At 31.6% G+C, this 18,508-nt stretch overlaps 1 protein-coding gene across 5 annotated transcripts in view; it reads left to right on the plus strand.

Annotated features, from left to right (window-relative positions):
* The first annotated feature begins 3,564 nt into the window (after positions 1-3,564).
* LOC130675213 (POU domain, class 6, transcription factor 2) overlaps positions 3,565-18,508 on the plus strand; it is a 139,357-nt gene continuing 124,413 nt past the window's right edge. For 4 of the 5 annotated variants that reach the window (XM_057480764.1, XM_057480765.1, XM_057480766.1 and 1 more), the window contains exon 1: positions 3,565-4,611. In XM_057480764.1, coding sequence (XP_057336747.1) covers positions 4,356-4,611 — 256 coding nt within the window. In that variant the 5' untranslated portion in view covers positions 3,565-4,355. The remainder of the gene's footprint in view (positions 4,612-18,508) is intronic. The other variant, XM_057480768.1, reaches the window with a different exon arrangement.

Here is an 18,508-nt window from a genome sequence, read left to right on the forward strand (position 1 = left end):
AATAATAGCTAAACTTATATGAGTAGGCGTTCGAATAGAATAGTACTATGTCATTCGAAATTCGAATTGAATAATTAGAGCCTTTGACTTATTAGTATATGATCAATTAATTATTTTACGCGAACAATAAATACAAACGAAGTAATGGAAAACGGAAACTGCCGAAGAATTTGAAAAAACCTGCTGATAAATAATCTGCTGCCGCCGGGATTCGAAACCACGACCTTACGAATATGAAGCACAACCACTGCCGCACTGCTACTCGGACGTTCACGATCAGTTGGAAATATCTTTATGTATAAGAATAATATCATGCTAAAGAATTGAGCTCATTCGAAGTTACAGATTAAAAGTATGGTAGGCCATGGAGGGTTAAAATACCATTTTAAAAAGGTGATTAAGTCCTCCACGCGCTTCGTTTAGGACATCGAGGACTTAAATAGCATTTTAAAATAAATGGTAGGCCATGGAGGGTTAAATTACCATTTTAAAAAGGTGATTTACTCCTTCATACGCTACTTTTAGGACATCGAGGACTTAAATAACATATTACATTCAGCGGCAAGTGCAACATCAAAAGAACTGAGGCTTTGGAGGCTCAAACTACTGTTTTAATTTTGACTCGGGTAGCGAGCAGGTAAAAGAGGAACACGTGGTGTCTTTATCATCAGCAGGAGAGACTCCGTCTGCTAGATGGACGAAATATCTAGGGGAAATAAAGACACGAGAATACTAGTTGAGACTGAATGAATGACTGGAGTAGAGGATGAGGGTGAGGATGAGGGTGATCGTGTAGGTGAGGGTGAGGGTAAGGGTGAGTTGCGGTAGTTTGAGTACCAGGGGGTTGAAGGCGGTCTAGATACTGCACTAGTCCAAGAGCAAGAGTACCGAGGGAAGGTGGGTTGAGTCGGCTGTTGAGTAGGTTGGGGAAACAGTTTCGGTTCAGGGGATATATTCCTACACTCTTTAAAAGAGTGCGAGCAAGACCGCGCCAGGGTGGGAATACAGCAGAGGGTAGTAAGAGAAAACGAGTATGAGACCCACATCTCGCCTCTTCTATACCCGGTGATATAGAGAGCTTGATTCCTACAAGTTTTCAACCAGCTGGGTTTTCCCTCTATCGTTTTCCTGCTCTATCATTTTCTTCCCTTACACGCCGGGTTTGCTGTCTGGTGTCTACTCTCTCGTATCATGGGGGTTATAGTCGTCTGGGTGTGCAAAGTGAAAGAGAATCTTTATATTCTGAACTACCAACAAGGACAAATATATTTCATTCATTCGTTCGTTTTCATGTCACGACGCACCCATCGACTAACACTTTTTTTACCCTCCTTACTCGGCACTCAATGAACCTCTTATCGGTCGGTGTACGACTACGGGAGATGGTGACCTTGTGACGTGTTTTTTATTTTTGGGACGGTCTATTAAAGGGGCATTTGTTGTTATTGTTGATTAATTTTGTTGTTATTAGATGTGAGCAATGTCTATTTGGGGCGTGAGGTTAAATAAAATTAAACTAGTTACCCGCATGTATATTAATCGGAAAGTATAATTTATTTTTAATACTTGGGAGATAGTTACTGGATGATAAAAGCTAATTGTATTAATTTAACTAATTTAGATCGAGCATTAAGATAATTAAGACAGTGGGAAACAAAAAAAATTTTTACGATTGGGGGTCGAATTCCTTATGCTTTATTTTGGGAATAAAATCTATAAATATATATTAATAAGTACTTTTGTTTGAGGAGGGTAATTTTATGAGACTGGATAATATTAACCGTGGATGTAAAATTACTCTTCTGGAATCGAGTTAATTTTTTCTAGGCTCCAAATTTTTCAGATGAAATTCTGAGTCTCGAGATTTTTAGTAGCAGAGGAAACTGGGGACGGGGTGCAAAATTTTTTTAATCTGCGTTTAAAAAACGAGGGTGAAAATGAACCTCTAAAAAAATTATCTGTAAATTTTTTTTTAAATAAAAATTTTTAATGCAGGGTAAAATGGTCTGTAAAAAAATTAAAAATTTTTAAGGCTCGGGTGAAAAATTGTTTTAATCTGCGTTTAAAAATCGAGGGTCAAAATAACCCTCTAAAAAAATTATCTGTAAATTTTTTTTGAAATAAAAATTTTTAATGCAGGGTAAAATGGTCTGTAAAAAAATTAAAAAATTTTTAAGGCTCGGGTGCAAAATTTTTTTAATCTGCGTTTAAAAATCGAGGGTCAAAATGAACCTCTAAAAAAATTATCTGTGAATTTTTTTTGAAATAAAAATTTTCAATGCCGGGTAAAATGGTCTGTAAAAAAATTTAAAAATTTTTAAGGCTCGGGTGGAAAATTTTTTTAATCTGCGTTTAAAAATCGAGGGTCAAAATGAACCTCTAAAAAAACTATCTGTAAATTTTTTTTGAAATAAAAATTTTCAATGCAGGGTAAAATGGTCTGATAAATTTGTGGTGACAAAAATTTTGACGTTTAAAAAAAAAATTTTTTTTCAAATTTTTTGCCTCATTCTGCTCCGGCACTTCCTATTGGTCTTCTAGAATTTCATTAAATTTTGAAAAAAAAAAAAAAAAGTTATCACTCGACCCGTTGTTCCCCGATTTCTGTATGACAATAAAATATTCAAAAAATTTTAGAGACTTAAGTGAGCTCAGAAAAAATAAGTAAAAGTCAAAACTATATATATATGAAGATCCCAAAATCCCTTGGTATTGTAATAACAAAACAATCTAATAAAATAAACAAGATAAAAAAATTTTATTGACATTTCGGGCGTTGGCTAAACATCCGGCCATTGGTATTTTTTTCCAATTTCATTTGTAACATTTTTTTTCTTCTATTACCATTATTATTATTATTATTATTTTCTATTCCAACCCCACTACACCGATCAGCCGGAACTCATCTTGTTCCCCAAACATTTGGGCGTTAAATTTAAATAACGCGGGAAAAAAAAAGGTTTCCATCATCTATTCCATGAAATTCGTGTCCCAGCTAGCTCCCTCCGAATATAAGCTAAAGCCTACACCGCCATCACTGTGCCCCCGTTTTCTTCCTTTTTTATTCCATGCGACAAAAAAAAATAAAAATCGCAATCTGATTTGCATCCCACGGTCACGACTCTCGATTGCTCATTGCACTGCGTTATAGATGATGGAAGGGACCCAACAGAATTCGCGGACCATCAAGGGGGTGAATATCGCAATCTTCACCCCCCGATCTACTCCGCGGTCTCGCCGATCGCTAATTCGCGTCTAAATATCTCCCATCCCCCATCTATCCCGGCCCATATTACCCCCATAATTAATAATACCCTCAATAATAATAATAATTATCAATAATAATGACAATAATGATAACAATAACAAACAGCAAGTAGATTTAGCTAACAAACAAGTCTGATCTTGGACCACCTCCGCGCATGGTATCCGCCCTCGGCACGCCTTTAAATCCCCCACTATTTGAATTAACAAGAGTGCGCAGATCAACTCGCGGACTATCTGGCCGCCTACCCGATGTATGTTAAACAACTGCCGTCACCCGGCACAACGCAGCCAGACTGCGACACGCGAGGTTCTTTATAATATCGCGGGTTTTTTTAAATTTTGCGCGGGTAATTTTGAACACACTTGTCCCATTCAACATAACGCGCAACGTGACTTACACGCTTTTATTATTACAATTAAAATAATACGACAATAATAATAATAATTAATTATTAATATTATTATTATTTTTAAATAAAATAATACTGTGACTGTGTCTCGATATTAATATTTATTATTTTTAAAATAATTTAAAACGAGACTGTAATTTTATTTGGGTGAGTGAGCTGTCAGGTGTATTGCTGTGCATTTAAAGGATTTAATTGATAAAGAGATTAACGTGAGATATAAGAATTCAATTTTAAATCCAGTATAAATAATAATAATAATAATAATAATAATAATAATAATAATCACTTGGTGATAATTGACAATTGAAATAACATAAGTGTGTTAATATAAATATATATATTTATATATATAAATTAAATTAAACGCAAGTGACAGTGACATTGCAAAGATTGTTTTTATTACGCATTGTACAAACACTGTTTTAAATTTACAGTACGATAATAATAATAATTATTGTTATTATTATTAATATATAAATCGAAGGTATGGAATATGTGTGCGTAAATTCTACAGATATATCGTCAAGTTACCAGAGGGTTAGGGGTTAATAAGATTGACAAGCGATCGAGGTGGAGGTTTGTTGCAATAAATTAGTAAAAACGGAGCCGGTCAAAACGGAGCGGGGATTTTCATTTTGGAGCGATGACGTGACTAGTGAAACGTGCAGAAATTTGTTTATGTTTGGGACGTATTCGCACAATAATAATAACAATAGTGCTAGTAATAATAATATTAATAGTAATGGTAATAATGATAATGATAATGATATAAGTAGTAATTATAATAATAGGAGTAATAATAATAATAATAATAATAACGACTGTGGTAATAATAATTTAGATATTAATTTATCTGATGCTCGAGGATCGAACGACGTTAATACAAGAGATCCACACATCGAGGACACGAAAAAATTACTAGGCATTCATACAGGTAAATTATTTTAATTTACTTAAAATAATTTATTGCGTAAAAAATTTCAATTTTTTTTTTTTTATAAATTTTTATATGACTGAAGTTCTCCGCCGATAATTTTTGAATTTTTTTTAAAAAGACATTATAAAAAAAAAGTTATTTAAAAAATTGCGCCTAGTTTTTTAAATTTTCTACTCGTGCATATTTTTAGTTTTTTTTTTTTTAATTAATTGATTAATAACAAAAAATTCAAAAAATTGATTGTCTTGTAATTTCAGGATGACACTGAAGTTCGCCGCCGATAATTTTTGAATTTTTTTTAAATATGACAGATTATAAAAAAAAAAGTATTTAAAAAATTGCACCTGTAGTTTTTTTTATTTTCTACATGTGCATATTTTTATTTTATTTTTTTTTTAATTAATTGATTAAAAAAAAAATTCAAAAAATTAATTGTCTTGTAATTTCAGGATGACACTGAAGTTCGCCGCCGATAATTTTTGAATTTTTTTTAAATATGACAGATTATAAAAAAAAAAGTATTTAAAAAATTGCACCTGTAGTTTTTTTTATTTTCTACATGTGCATATTTTTAGTTTTTTTTTTTTCTAATTAATTGATCAATAAAAAAAATTCAAAAAATTAATTGTCTTGTAATTTCAGGATGACACTGAAGTTCGCCGCCGATAATTTTTGAATTTCTTTTAAAATCACAAAAAAAAAAGTATTTAAAAAATTGCACCTGTAGTTTTTTTATTTTCTACGTGCATATTTTTTTTTTTTCAATTAAATTGCGGAAAAAAAAATCAAAAATTGTCTACTTCAGTATCATAATTTTTTTTAATTTTAACCAAAAATTTTACATTCTAAATTTCATAATTTTTCAAAAAATTTTAATCACGATATTTAATAAAAAAAAAAAATTCCATTCATAAAAAAAAACTTACTAAATTTTTGAAAAAAAAAAAATGATAACATAGTTGACGAGTGAGTGGTTTGCGTAAAAAATGACAGCGACTCTAATAATATCCTAATTATCTTAATAATTACAATGTGCACGTGACCGTAGTCATACGAGAGCACTCATAACTCGTACACATTGTAAACCGTACAGATAAACCGCCTCCACATCACATTCACAAAATAAAATATATATATATAAACACTCGCGAGTGTTTTTCAGCTGAAATTATACGTTTATACGCGAACAACCGAGACAGTCTCGGTAAACACTAAGTAAACCGAGCTCAGGCAAATAGAATAATTAAAAGTGTATTATAAAGCGGTCTTATTATATACATCGTTATCTCAGACCGCAGAATAACTCTCAAATAAACAAACCGGAAAAAGATTTTCTTTTGCATTTAAATAATAACCGACGATAAATATATACACCTTTAATTACGTTATCAAATTTTAAGACTCGTTATCATTTTTTTTTTTTTTTTATAATTATTTATCGATAAATTTATAAATACAATGATATTTTTAAAGAGAAAGCCGAGTACTTTTAAATCAACCGCATCTGGTTGATATATATGTATACATATATGTATATAGAGATATAGGAAGAAACTACGTCATTGAAACGCCCTAGTTACATCAGTCATTTTTAAAATCCATGTTGCTATTGGATTAATAAAATATTGTTATTGTTGTTGTCGTTATTGTCACCATCACCGTCGGGTTAATAGAGAGCTAATATTGATAATTGATAGGTCATTTTGTGTTAGGAAATAAACTTAGATCCATAAATAATATATATGTATATATATATAGTGCGGTGAATTTATACCAAGTTTAATTAAATATTTATTTCTATTCACTGCTTCGGTTATTATATTTTAAGAATCTTACAATGAATATGACTTGGAGATATTCATTTTATAATTATCAGATATATGTCTGATTCATCCCTTAGTATACTTATAAATATACGGAATTAATTATTTATTTAAATGAGAGATTTCAAGAGTTAGTTTGGAAATTTTATTGAATCATTTTTAAATTTATTCATTAATTTCATTAATCGGATTTTTTAACATCATTGAGAAAATGGAGAAAAAATTATTTTTTTTGGTCAGAAATAAAAAAAATTGGATGTGGGGTAAGATGGGCCGGTCAAAAATTTTGGTTTAATTTTTTTACTTAATTTTAGTTGATAGAAAAAATTTTCATTACGATGTGACGTAATAAAAAATTGTGGGGTAAAATGGGCCGGTAAAAAAAATTTAATTTATTAATTTTTGAATTATTTCACTTAATTTTAGTTCCTGGAAAAAATTTTCATTACAATGGGACGTAAAAAAAAATTGTGGGGTAACATGGGTCGGTAAAAAATTTAATTTATTAATCTGAATTATTTTTAGTTCGTAGAAAAATATTTCACTACGTGACGTAAAAAAATTTGGGTAAAATGGACGGGTGTAAAAATTTTGACAGATCAAATATTAAAACAAATTTTGAGAAATTTTTAGCGGCCCACTTTACCCCTGGACATTGTCCCGTAAGTAAAAAAAAAAATCAGTCTTTTTTCCTGACTTTTCTTATATATGTAGAATATTAAAAGTATGAGCGCTCGGAGGTCGCGGTGATAATTTAGCTACTGGCTGTTTAGCTGAGTCCTAGTAATTAGCCGATAATTATGTGCCATCGGATAACGTCTATATGTACATATACATATATGTACATATATGTGGTGGTTCATATTGCATTGTAAATGTTGAGTAGCATTGTGACCTGGAAATGCTAATTGAAGAATTGGAACTAAAGTAAATATGGCTCTCGGTCACGAGTTTCTTAATTTGTGTCAAAAGTTTCATTGCTAAATTATTGATCACATTTTAAATAGTACTAAAATTAAGATAACATCTATAAGAACAAGGTGTCCGAGATAAGAGTAATTTTCCAATTGGTTAAATTTATTATTAATTTATAAAATCAATTTCCATATATATGTATAACTGGACTACTTTTTAAAAATCAATTTACTTTTTTTTCCTCTTAAATATAAATTGTTATTTATTTTTAATGCGGATTTATGGATAAAGTGGAAAAAAAAAAAAAAAGATACGGAAAAGAAATGATAAGGGTAGAAAATTTTTTTTTTTCGTGTGTGGGTTTGGTAAAGTAGGGTTGAGGATCGCCGACGGCATAAAATCCCAAAGGCACTCGACTCACGATATTGTTGGGGTAGGCACTTGAAAAGTGGTCACAAAAGGAAACGACGTTGTATCAAAGCTTACAGAGGGTGAATTTTGCGCGGGAGTAACTCTTGTCGTACTTGAATTCTTACGAGTTTATACTAAAATTTTTTATACATTGTCTTTGATTTTTTTCTTACATAGACTTTAAATTAAATTTAACATTTTTATAATATTAATCTCTCTAAATATGAATTAGTGATTTTTCACTAATTTCAAGTAAATATTCACTAATTGTCAATGCTACAATCGTACCACGCAGAATTAGTGAATATTCACTAAATGAATATGTGAATATTGGAATTCACTGATTTGATAAGTGAATATGAGAATCCACTAAATTGAAAAGTGAATATGGGAATCCACTGATTTAATCGGTGAAAAAAAATATTATATTGCGAAAAAAAATATAAGACACTTGTAATTAGATCCGAAATGTGATTAATGTATTAGAATCATTACTTAGAGGAAGTATACATGATTTTTATTGATGAAAAAATCCCGGTGACTGCTGGGCTCGAACCTGCATCCTTCCGATTCAAAGTCTTTGATGCTATCCACTGCGCTGACCTACGCATGTGATCGCGTGAGTGTAAATAGTATATTCGTTATGATACCAAACAATAACTGATGAAGAAATAAAAAATCCGTGATGTTATGATTGACGTACTCTTCATATAAATATATTATTGTTCTGTACTTCTATTTTTTTTTATTTTGAAAGTTTTTTATTAAAATTTTTAAAAATAGCACCATAATTATTAATTATATTTATATCTAGTAAAATATTTAATTATTTGCTAATTAAAGTTACTAGTGAAATTGTGAAATTCATAAATTAAGAAGTGAATAACAGTTTGACTTGTAGAAATTATGAAAATATCGCTAGTTCAGTAGTGAAAATCACTAATTTGCTAGTGAAAATTATAGTACTAAATTTATAAGTGAGAATTCACTAATTTGTTATTTAAATACACTGATTATGAAGTGAATACTGCTTCACTAATGTAATTAATGGAATTTCCACTAATTCATGTTTAAAGAGAATATTTAATTAAAAGATAAAATTAATTTTTAATTAAGATGGTAATGACCCATTAAGTAATTATTAAATTTGGACATTGCTCGTCTTCTTATCGGTCGTTTGCCAGTTCAAATAAAAATCATAGCTAACTCATATGTATGTAAATACAACATATATTTTATATTATTTAAGATAATGATCTCACTGATAATTATATATCACAAAAAACACTTAACTTTTTCAATTAACGAAAAAGTATTACACTAAATATATATACATATTTTGTTTCGTAATTTATTTTTTTAGTACTAGTCAATCATTCGATTAATCGATGATTTTTATAATTAAAAGCTGTTTACTTGAGCAGTGAATTATCTCGAAAAATGCGCGTAAATATTTGAATTAAATTTAAGTTGGTGTTAAATGAGATTTATGTTTTATCTCGAGTGTGTGAATATGTAGAAGGAATTTATAGAAACTGTTGATTTTACGAGCTGATAAAAGTATTTGTTAGTGAGGTCAAGACTTGATATTTTTTTAACACGAGCGCGAAAACGAGGTCTTTAGTGAGACATTTAAATTTTTTGACTTTTTCTCGGGGTTAAATTGTTGCTACGATTTTTATGACTAAAGTGAGATATAATGCATAGAATTGTAGAGATGATTCGTTAATGAACGAGTCTGACGCGATTTCAAGTCAATTAATTAAAATATTAATGAAAGAAAAAATTATATCAGGATTTTTTTAAATGAACTTAAAATTTTTTATGAATAAAAAAATTATTTTAAATTAAACCTTTGAATTTTTCATTGAATTTTCCTGGAAAAAAATCGATTTCCAGAGGTTATTTTTTCTTATATCGTCGGTCAAATTTTACGAGAATTTGTAATCATGATAACTTCTGAATAACGCGACCAATAGACCTAATTTTTTTTCCTTAGCTTTGGATTTTCATAGAAAAGAATTCTATAGAAAATCACTAGTTAATTCTTTTCCGTTTAATTATAATCAACAATTAAGCCCTAAAACCGATAGTGGATGAATAAGCAGCTGACATTTTTTTTGTGTTTTTGGTTCCTGCCGAGTGGCAACAGCACTGGCGCGGCAGTCGCATAAATTCCGACTTTTGAACCCGCGGAAAAATGGCGGGTTAATTTAAAAAATTGAACGCGACTCAAATCGTAGATATAATAATTCAGACAGATATTTAAATTAATAACCGACCAATGAGTAATTAATTATCGTATTTCAATACCTAAATTAATTATTGAAGCTCTTTAATATCAAATAATAAAATTTATAAAATAATTCATCAGATTCAGTTCTTACATGAGCATTTGACATGTGGAGTTTTCAAAATTTTTTATTAAATTAAATTAAATCGCCATCTGACTTAGACGACTTTCCACTCGATTTTTACACCCAGCGTCGAGCATCAAAGCCACCCTTCGGCCAATATCGCAGAACCCTCGATTTCTAAACGATAACATTTTCGCTCTGGGTACCCACTTTACGTCAATGCACCGCCGTACCTAAACTATTACACAAACTACCCTTTGCCGTTCTCGTATTATCGTTTTCTCGTCTAATTTTACGTCATGCTGGGCTTTATCACCCATCAACGCGTCCAATCGATCTCCATAATCATGTGTCTTGAGCAAAAAAGTTTTTTTTCCCATTCGTTCATAAATTAATTCACTCACTCACTCGTTCATTCATTTTAAAATAATTATAATTTCCAGCAACAAAAAACATTCATCACGATAAATAAAATCCTGATTCACAATTGAACGTGACACGACTCTGCAATGCGTTGAGCGTGTGCTGTCATTAATTCAAATAATTTATAAAGAAGCACGCACGTGCGTAACGCCCAGACCCCGACAGCTTGCCTAGTCTAGCATCACCCAAGAAGGGGTTATTATACTTATAGAAACCAAGACCTCGAGCAATATCCCATGACTCGAGTGTTTTTTGTACGCATCATGTCTCTAATGGAGCTAATTTCCCTTTAAAAGGACGCTTAGACTCAACACACTCTTGTCTTATTGGATCACCCGTTAATGACGTCTCAACAAAATTCACCCCAGTCTATGCCAGATCACGTGTCCTTTCATATTCTCTGCTACGATTTATTCACCAATTATTATAATTTTATCATAATGGAGCTCAGAGGCAAGAGGCTGCTTCGTAGTCGAAATCTAAGGCATACTTTCAGCCTAAATGAGCACCGAAAACCTACATTAGACTTTTTAGGACATAATCATTGCAAAAGCTTTGAATGAACCCTTAGACAAAGGCATGAATTAGACCTACAAACTTATATCGTGAAGCGAACACTGAATTTTTGAATCAACTGTTGGTTCCAGGCTGCTTCTAGGTCCTATTCCACTCCTAGGTGTCATTAATCTGCTGATAAAATCGCTGGATCCCATCAATTTTTTACCAGCCTTAGAATTTTTTTAATCGACCCTCAGTCCCAGGCTTCCTGAGGGACCCAATCAACCCTTGGGTGTCATTAGCGCAGGGAGAGATGGACCACTTGCATCAATTTTCTAGTAGTCCGCAAATTTAACCTATTGTAGTATTCCTTGCAAGTCCTTCCTTCTGTTCAGTTACGTTCGCTCACGATTTAGGTCTGTGTAGGTCTGATTCCCGCCTCCATAAGCCTGTGGGTTCAATTCGAGCCTTTGTAGAAGTAGGTCCATTTCAAGCTTTTACAATGATCATGCCCTAAAAAGTCCAGTGTAGGTTTTCAATGCTCATTTAGGTTCCTTAGAATTTTTTTAAATCGACCCTCTGTTAGTCCCAGGCTGCTTGTAGGACCCAATCCACCCTAAGGTGTTATAAGCCCAGGGAAAGATGACTGGATCATTTGCATCAATTTTCCAGTAGCCCGCAAATTTAACCTAATGTAGTATTCCTTGCAAGTCCTTCCTTCTGTTCAGTTACGTTCGTTCTCGATTTAGGTCTGTGTAGGTCTAATTCCCGTCTTCATAAGTCTGTAGGTTCAATTCGCGCCTTTGTAGAAGTAGGTCCATTTCAAGCTTTTACAATGATCATGTCTTAAAAAGTCTAGTGTAGGTTTTCAATGCTCATTTAGGTTTCTCAGAATTTTTTAAATCGACCCTCAGTCCCAGGCTGCCTGTGGAACCCAATCCACCCTTGGGTGTCATTAGCCCAGGGAGAGATGACTGGATCACTTGCATAAATTCTCCAGTAGTCCGCGAATTCAACAATTTTACCTTTTAGTAGTATTCCTTGCAAGTCCTTCCTTCTGCTAAGTCTACTTACGTTCGTTCACGATTTCGGTCTGTGTAGATCTAATTCCTTCCTCCATAAGTCTTTAGGTTCAATTCGAGCCTTTGTAAGTCTAGGTAAGTCCATTCCAAGCTTTTACAACGATCATGTCTTAAAAAGTCCAGTGTAGGTTTTCAATGCTCATTTAGGTTTCTCAGAATTTTTTAAATCGACCCTCAGTCCCAGGCTGCCTGTGGAACCCAATCCACCCTTGGGTGTCATTAGCCCAGGGAGAGATGACTGGATCACTTGCATAAATTCTCCAGTAGTCCGCGAATTCAACAATTTTACCTTTTAGTAGTATTCCTTGCAAGTCCTTCCTTCTGCTAAGTCTACTTACGTTCGTTCACGATTTCGGTCTGTGTAGATCTAATTCCTTCCTCCATAAGTCTTTAGGTTCAATTCGAGCCTTTGTAAGTCTAGGTAAGTCCATTCCAAGCTTTTACAACGATCATGTCTTAAAAAGTCCAGTGTAGGTTTTCAATGCTCATTTAGGTTTCTCAGAATTTTTTAAATCGACCCTCAGTCCCAGGCTGCCTGTGGAACCCAATCCACCCTTGGGTGTCATTAGCCCAGGGAGAGATGACTGGATCACTTGCATAAATTCTCCAGTAGTCCGCGAATTCAACAATTTTACCTTTTAGTAGTATTCCTTGCAAGTCCTTCCTTCTGCTAAGTCTACTTACGTTCGTTCACGATTTCGGTCTGTGTAGATCTAATTCCTTCCTCCATAAGTCTTTAAGTTCAATTCGAGCCTTTGTAAGTCTAGGTAAGTCCATTCCAAGCTTTTACAACGATCATGTCTTAAAAAGTCCAGTGTAGGTTTTCAATGCTCATTTAGGTTCAAATTTTGACTCTGCCATGAGTTTTTAAGTTTTAAGAAAACACTTGTATATTTTACTGGCATATGTAAAATTGCCACACACAACTCCAATGGCACAGCATGAGATATTAAACTACCAGTTGGGAGCGTACCTAAATACCTCCTATATATATATATATATAAGCATAAACCATCTGAAATATACTACAGTAGGGGAGTTTTTAGTATTATAATCGTTTGCGTGCAACTGCTTAAAAGTTCTATTTGTGGTAATGCAAAGTTTAATGCACCCATACACAGACAGCTAATGTGTGTGTGATGTTGAGTCGTCCAGTCATTGCGGAATTACAATTTTTAGCCAGCCCAGCCCTATACACATATATATTCGTCAGACCGAACACGAGTTAAAGTCTCGGGTCGTAAAAGATAAAATGTTCTTCCTGCATTTTACAACCAGCACCCAGTGGGAACCATAACTCTAATGCTGATCAACTGCCTTAAAATGTGCACGTAAAATAATTAAATCCTTCACCCTTGGGCCCCGTTCTCGCATCCTGTAAAGATATCCGTCAATATCGACTTGTGTTTTGTCTTATTTACTTTTTAATTGCCGGGATAATTTATTGGCTCACTGAATCTGGTACATTGGGCGTTGGCACGCACATCTTCGGCTCACGATTCCCCACTAGTTTTGTTAAATATATACATATATATATATATATTAACACACACTTAAAGGAAAACTTAAACTGTGCAAGTCAGTGAGTATTTAACACTTGGCATTGCATTCGTGTGTTTAATCCTTGTATTTCGTGACTACGAACAAAAGCCCGGTGGATTTCTGACAGAATGGTATCGCACGAAACGAGCATTATCTTGGGTACTTATGCTACATCCATGAATCCAACTACCCAACTTATATATGTGTATATATACATTAAGACTATTTTCTTAAATAATCAGGCCAGGTGTCTTGAGCATCTGTTTTTTAAACGATTTCATTTAGTTTTAAGCATTAACGCTTTGGTTATGAATAAAAAAATATGTGGATCAGTTATTAAAGTACGTTAAAAGTACTCTGACATAATACCACGAGTGGACAAAGTCGCAATGGGCGGTTGCCAACTGCTCCTGCTGAGTTACTTTCATTGGTTGTTTAAATACTTGGTAGGGATATATAAATATATTACTACCATTATATATATATATAAATGAATAAATAACTGGCAATCTTTACCGATAACTTTTATTTGAACCGACTAATAATTAGCAAGCCGAGGGTTCACTGGGTGGAAAAACGTTCAGCAGTTGAAGATTTTTTTAATCTCAGTAATTTAATATAAACAAGAAGGGGTAAAATGGGTCCCCAGAAAAAACAATATATGGTTAAAATATATAAAATCATATATGTTTGCAAAAAAAATATATATGATATATTATATTGTATATTAGAAAAAATCATATAGAGATTTTGGCCGGTTTAATATAAAATTATATACAGTAGTAAATATATGTATTCCATATATGTCTTATATGTTTTTTATATTAAGCTGTATATACATTTACATTTACCTTATAATATATTGTATTGATATATTTCCTTTTATATTCAAAAAATATAAAATTTTTATGTGAAATGAAATATATGGTAGCATATAATTTATATTATAAATGGCACCATATATTTTCTTTGTTATATTTAAGCATATATTTTATTCGGTGTATGTATATGTATATGGGTATATATATTCGCATCAAATTAACTAATTTTGAAAATTTTAACTGCAATTTAAAGAGTATATTAAAATTTAGATCTAATTTAATTGGAGTCGGTCATACGAATAAGAAACTTTTTTTTTCCATACACAATATAAATATATGTTTTTATATATGATCAGAATATATTTTTCGTATATGATAGAAATATATATTTTTATGTGTGATAAAAATATAGTTTTCGTATATGACAAGAATATATATTTTCATATATGATAATAATATATTTTTTGTATATGATTGACATATATATTTTATATACATGCTAAACATATACAGACTCGTATATGATGAATATTATATTTTTTAATATAACAAAAAATATATCAGAAAATATAGTTAAATTGGCAACATATGTTCTCTGATATTTATCATATATTTTTACATATATTTTGATCATATACGTTATTTTCATATTGGTTTATATATGATCAGAATATATTTTTCGTGTATGATAGAAATATATATTTTTATGTATGATAAAAATATAGTTTTCGTATATGACAAGAATATATATTTTCATATATGATAAAAATATATTTTTTGTATATGATTGACATTTATATTTTATATATGCTAAACATATACGGACTCGTATGTGATGAATATTATATTTTTTAATATAAAAAAAAATATATCAGAAAATATAGTTAAATTGGCCACATATATTTTCTGATATTTATCATATATTTTGACTGTATATGTTATTTCATACCTGCTAAGTCGAAATATTTCGATCTATTTTACTCCCGTATATTAAATTTCGCTGTAAAGAAATTTCTATTGAAATAAAAAAGTAAACAGAAAAAAAATTTCACCTGAAAGAAAATTTCTTGAGTCAAGAAAATTTTTTTGAAAATTTCCATTTTCTCAGAAAATTAGAAATTTCCTCTGACCTAGACAAAAAATCTTGTGTCGGTTCCCGAAATCGTTGGTCTTAAAAAATATTTTCTTGACTCACAACTTTTTTGTGTGCAAATTTAATTTTGAAGTTTTAAAAAAAAAATGACCAGAGTACGATAGGAATAAAATATTTATATATATTTAGTTTTGAAAGAGCTCCCATAAATAACGTGATTGAACAGAGCCTAGAGCTAGATCCAACCAAGGGCTGTATTAAAAGGCCTTATATCTTATATATATTTATACTATGTATTTATAAAATCGACGGCGAATGAGTCTCGTAGGATTCTGTCGGTCGTGGCCGTATCGAGTGCTTGCAATTACAAGCTGGTCAACATATAATTATCCCCAATGACCATAAATTACTGTATTTTTATGCGCAACATTCTTAATTACCCTTTGAATTAACATCAATCAAGCCCCTTAATTATATAGTAGAGACTCGGGCTATTGCTGACGATGATGCGGCTGCCAATGCTACACAGCCTTGCTCAAGATAAAACTCAATATCTAAACCACGCATTATACATTTTATTCAAAATTAAAATACCTTTGATACAACTTTTAATTAGCTTTTATTGACACATTGTTATTTGGGCCAAGCGATTTATTCCATTGTCATTTTTTACTCCTATAATTTTGTGTATACCTTTGACATGGGTTCGTTAGAACGTATAATTTTATAACCAGACATATATGTATATATATATGTATATTCTTAATAGTGGTTGCTATCAGATGAGATCTTGACGGATCGCGTTGTTAAATCTTGACCGCTTTGATATAATAATGCAACACACAGCACACACACACACACAGAAAAACACACACATACCGATCATTATTGCATTTAAATCGGCTTTGCTAATTGATCCAGTTTCCAAATAACTGCTATTATATATCTCACGGGATTACTCGATTGTACAATCGCTTCGGGCTAAAATCTACTCTCCTACATATATATTTATGAATTGTACGGTTTATAACCGACAGTTGAAGGTTTAAATTGTTAATTATAGTAATTAATATCTATAAATTAATAAGTATAAGATTCGAGTCCCGAAACAATAAATTTTATTGCTGTTTAAATAAATTATTTAAGAAAAAGGAGAAAGTGACCTCTGAGAAAAACCAGCCGTTAATTTTCTATGTAAAAAAAAAGGGGGTAAGTCCCGAAGTTCGCATGAGTGTGAATGTAGCAGACGGACAAATTTAAATCTATAAATAAATAGAGTAAATAATTAAAAAAATAAAATTTTGAAAAAATGCACTTGTTAATTTTGAAATTTTTTAAATGTGCAATTTTTCAAAATTTTATTTTTTTAATTATTTACTTTATTTATTAGGAATTTTAAATTTGTCTGTCTGCTAAATTCACTCTCATAAGTTAACAGACAATTAACAATTTTTGGATTTCTGATTTCGACAGTTGAATTAAAAAAAAAAAAAAATGCACATGTAGAAAATGAAAAAACTACAGGTGCAATTTTCTGAAATATTTTTTTTTTTATAATTTACCGTTTTTAAAAAAATCCAAGATTATCAGACGTCAGCTAAATTCAGATCATGGTGTAGGCGTTAAAATATTTTTCGGAATTTTTTGACACCGATTTAACACCAGTATTTTAACACCGCCTACACCAGTGTAATTTCAAATTTTTTTCAAAATTCAAATTTAAATTTTCCCGCCGAATCTGAAGTTTAAAAATTTTAATTTAAAATTATTAGTAGTCATGTTGCCCCTTGAATAAAAAAAAAAACCGAGACCCATTAACACCGCCTACACCAGTGTAATTTCAAATTTTTTTCAAAATTCAAATTTAAATTTTCCCGCCTAATCTGAAATTTAAAAATTTTAATTCGAAATTATTAGTAGTCATGTTACCCCTTGAATAATAAAAAAAATCGAGACTCATTAACACCGCCTACACCAGTGTAATTTCAAATTGTTTTCAAAATTCAATTTAAAATTTTCCCGCCTAATCTGAAGTTCAAAAATTTGAATTCAAAATTATTAGTAGCCATGTTTTCCCTTGAATATAAAAAAAAACTGAGACCCATTTTACCCCACGTCCCCTAATTAAAATACTTGGTCATAAAAAAAAAGTTTAGCAGCCAAAAAAAAAAAAGTCCACGTGAATCAACGGGTTGTTTTAAATAAATAATAAAGAGGGCTTAGCACATGAGCCAGACTCTTTGTGCGGTGGCTAAACAAGGGAGAATCAAAGCGAAAAAATTTTTATTATAACCAAAAAATGACGTTGTGTTTCTACTTGATGAAGCGATTAATTGACAGCATTATCAATAGACAGCAAAAGAATAACAAATTTATTTAAAAAACAAATTAAAAAAAAAAAAATTAAAAAAAAAGATTCGATTATCGAGTCGATGAGCCATTCATTTACGTTCTCAAACACAGTCACCGCAATTCGTTTACCTCGGAGCGGTCAATGACGCGGAAGATTTCCTCCACCTCGTGTGTGTTTCGTCGAGTATCCCGTATAGTATCGTTACCCCCCAGCTCACCAGCAGAACCAAACACTCGACCAGTTGCACTCGTGACCTTTAGCTCCCAACACACGCCAGCGATCCATCTGCTCGTCACAATCCCGATCCGTATTAATAAATTTAATACGCATTATAATATAGAGGTTTAAAAAAAAAATTTAACTAAATAAATAATTGGCGCGAAGCCAAGAGATTTTAAAACTCCAAAATAACTCTAGCCAAAGATCCTCCCCATGTACGCGTCCATCTAGCCGCTCCGTCTCGTTTAAGATTAATTCACATGCTCAGATCATAAAACCCAAATAAACATAATTTAACGCCAATGCATTACGACAATTGCCCTTGAACCCATCTCTAAATATACTTGTGTTCAGCCA

Source organism: Microplitis mediator, chromosome 9 (genome assembly GCF_029852145.1).
Source record: "Microplitis mediator isolate UGA2020A chromosome 9, iyMicMedi2.1, whole genome shotgun sequence".
Classification (NCBI taxonomy): domain Eukaryota; kingdom Metazoa; phylum Arthropoda; class Insecta; order Hymenoptera; family Braconidae; genus Microplitis; species Microplitis mediator.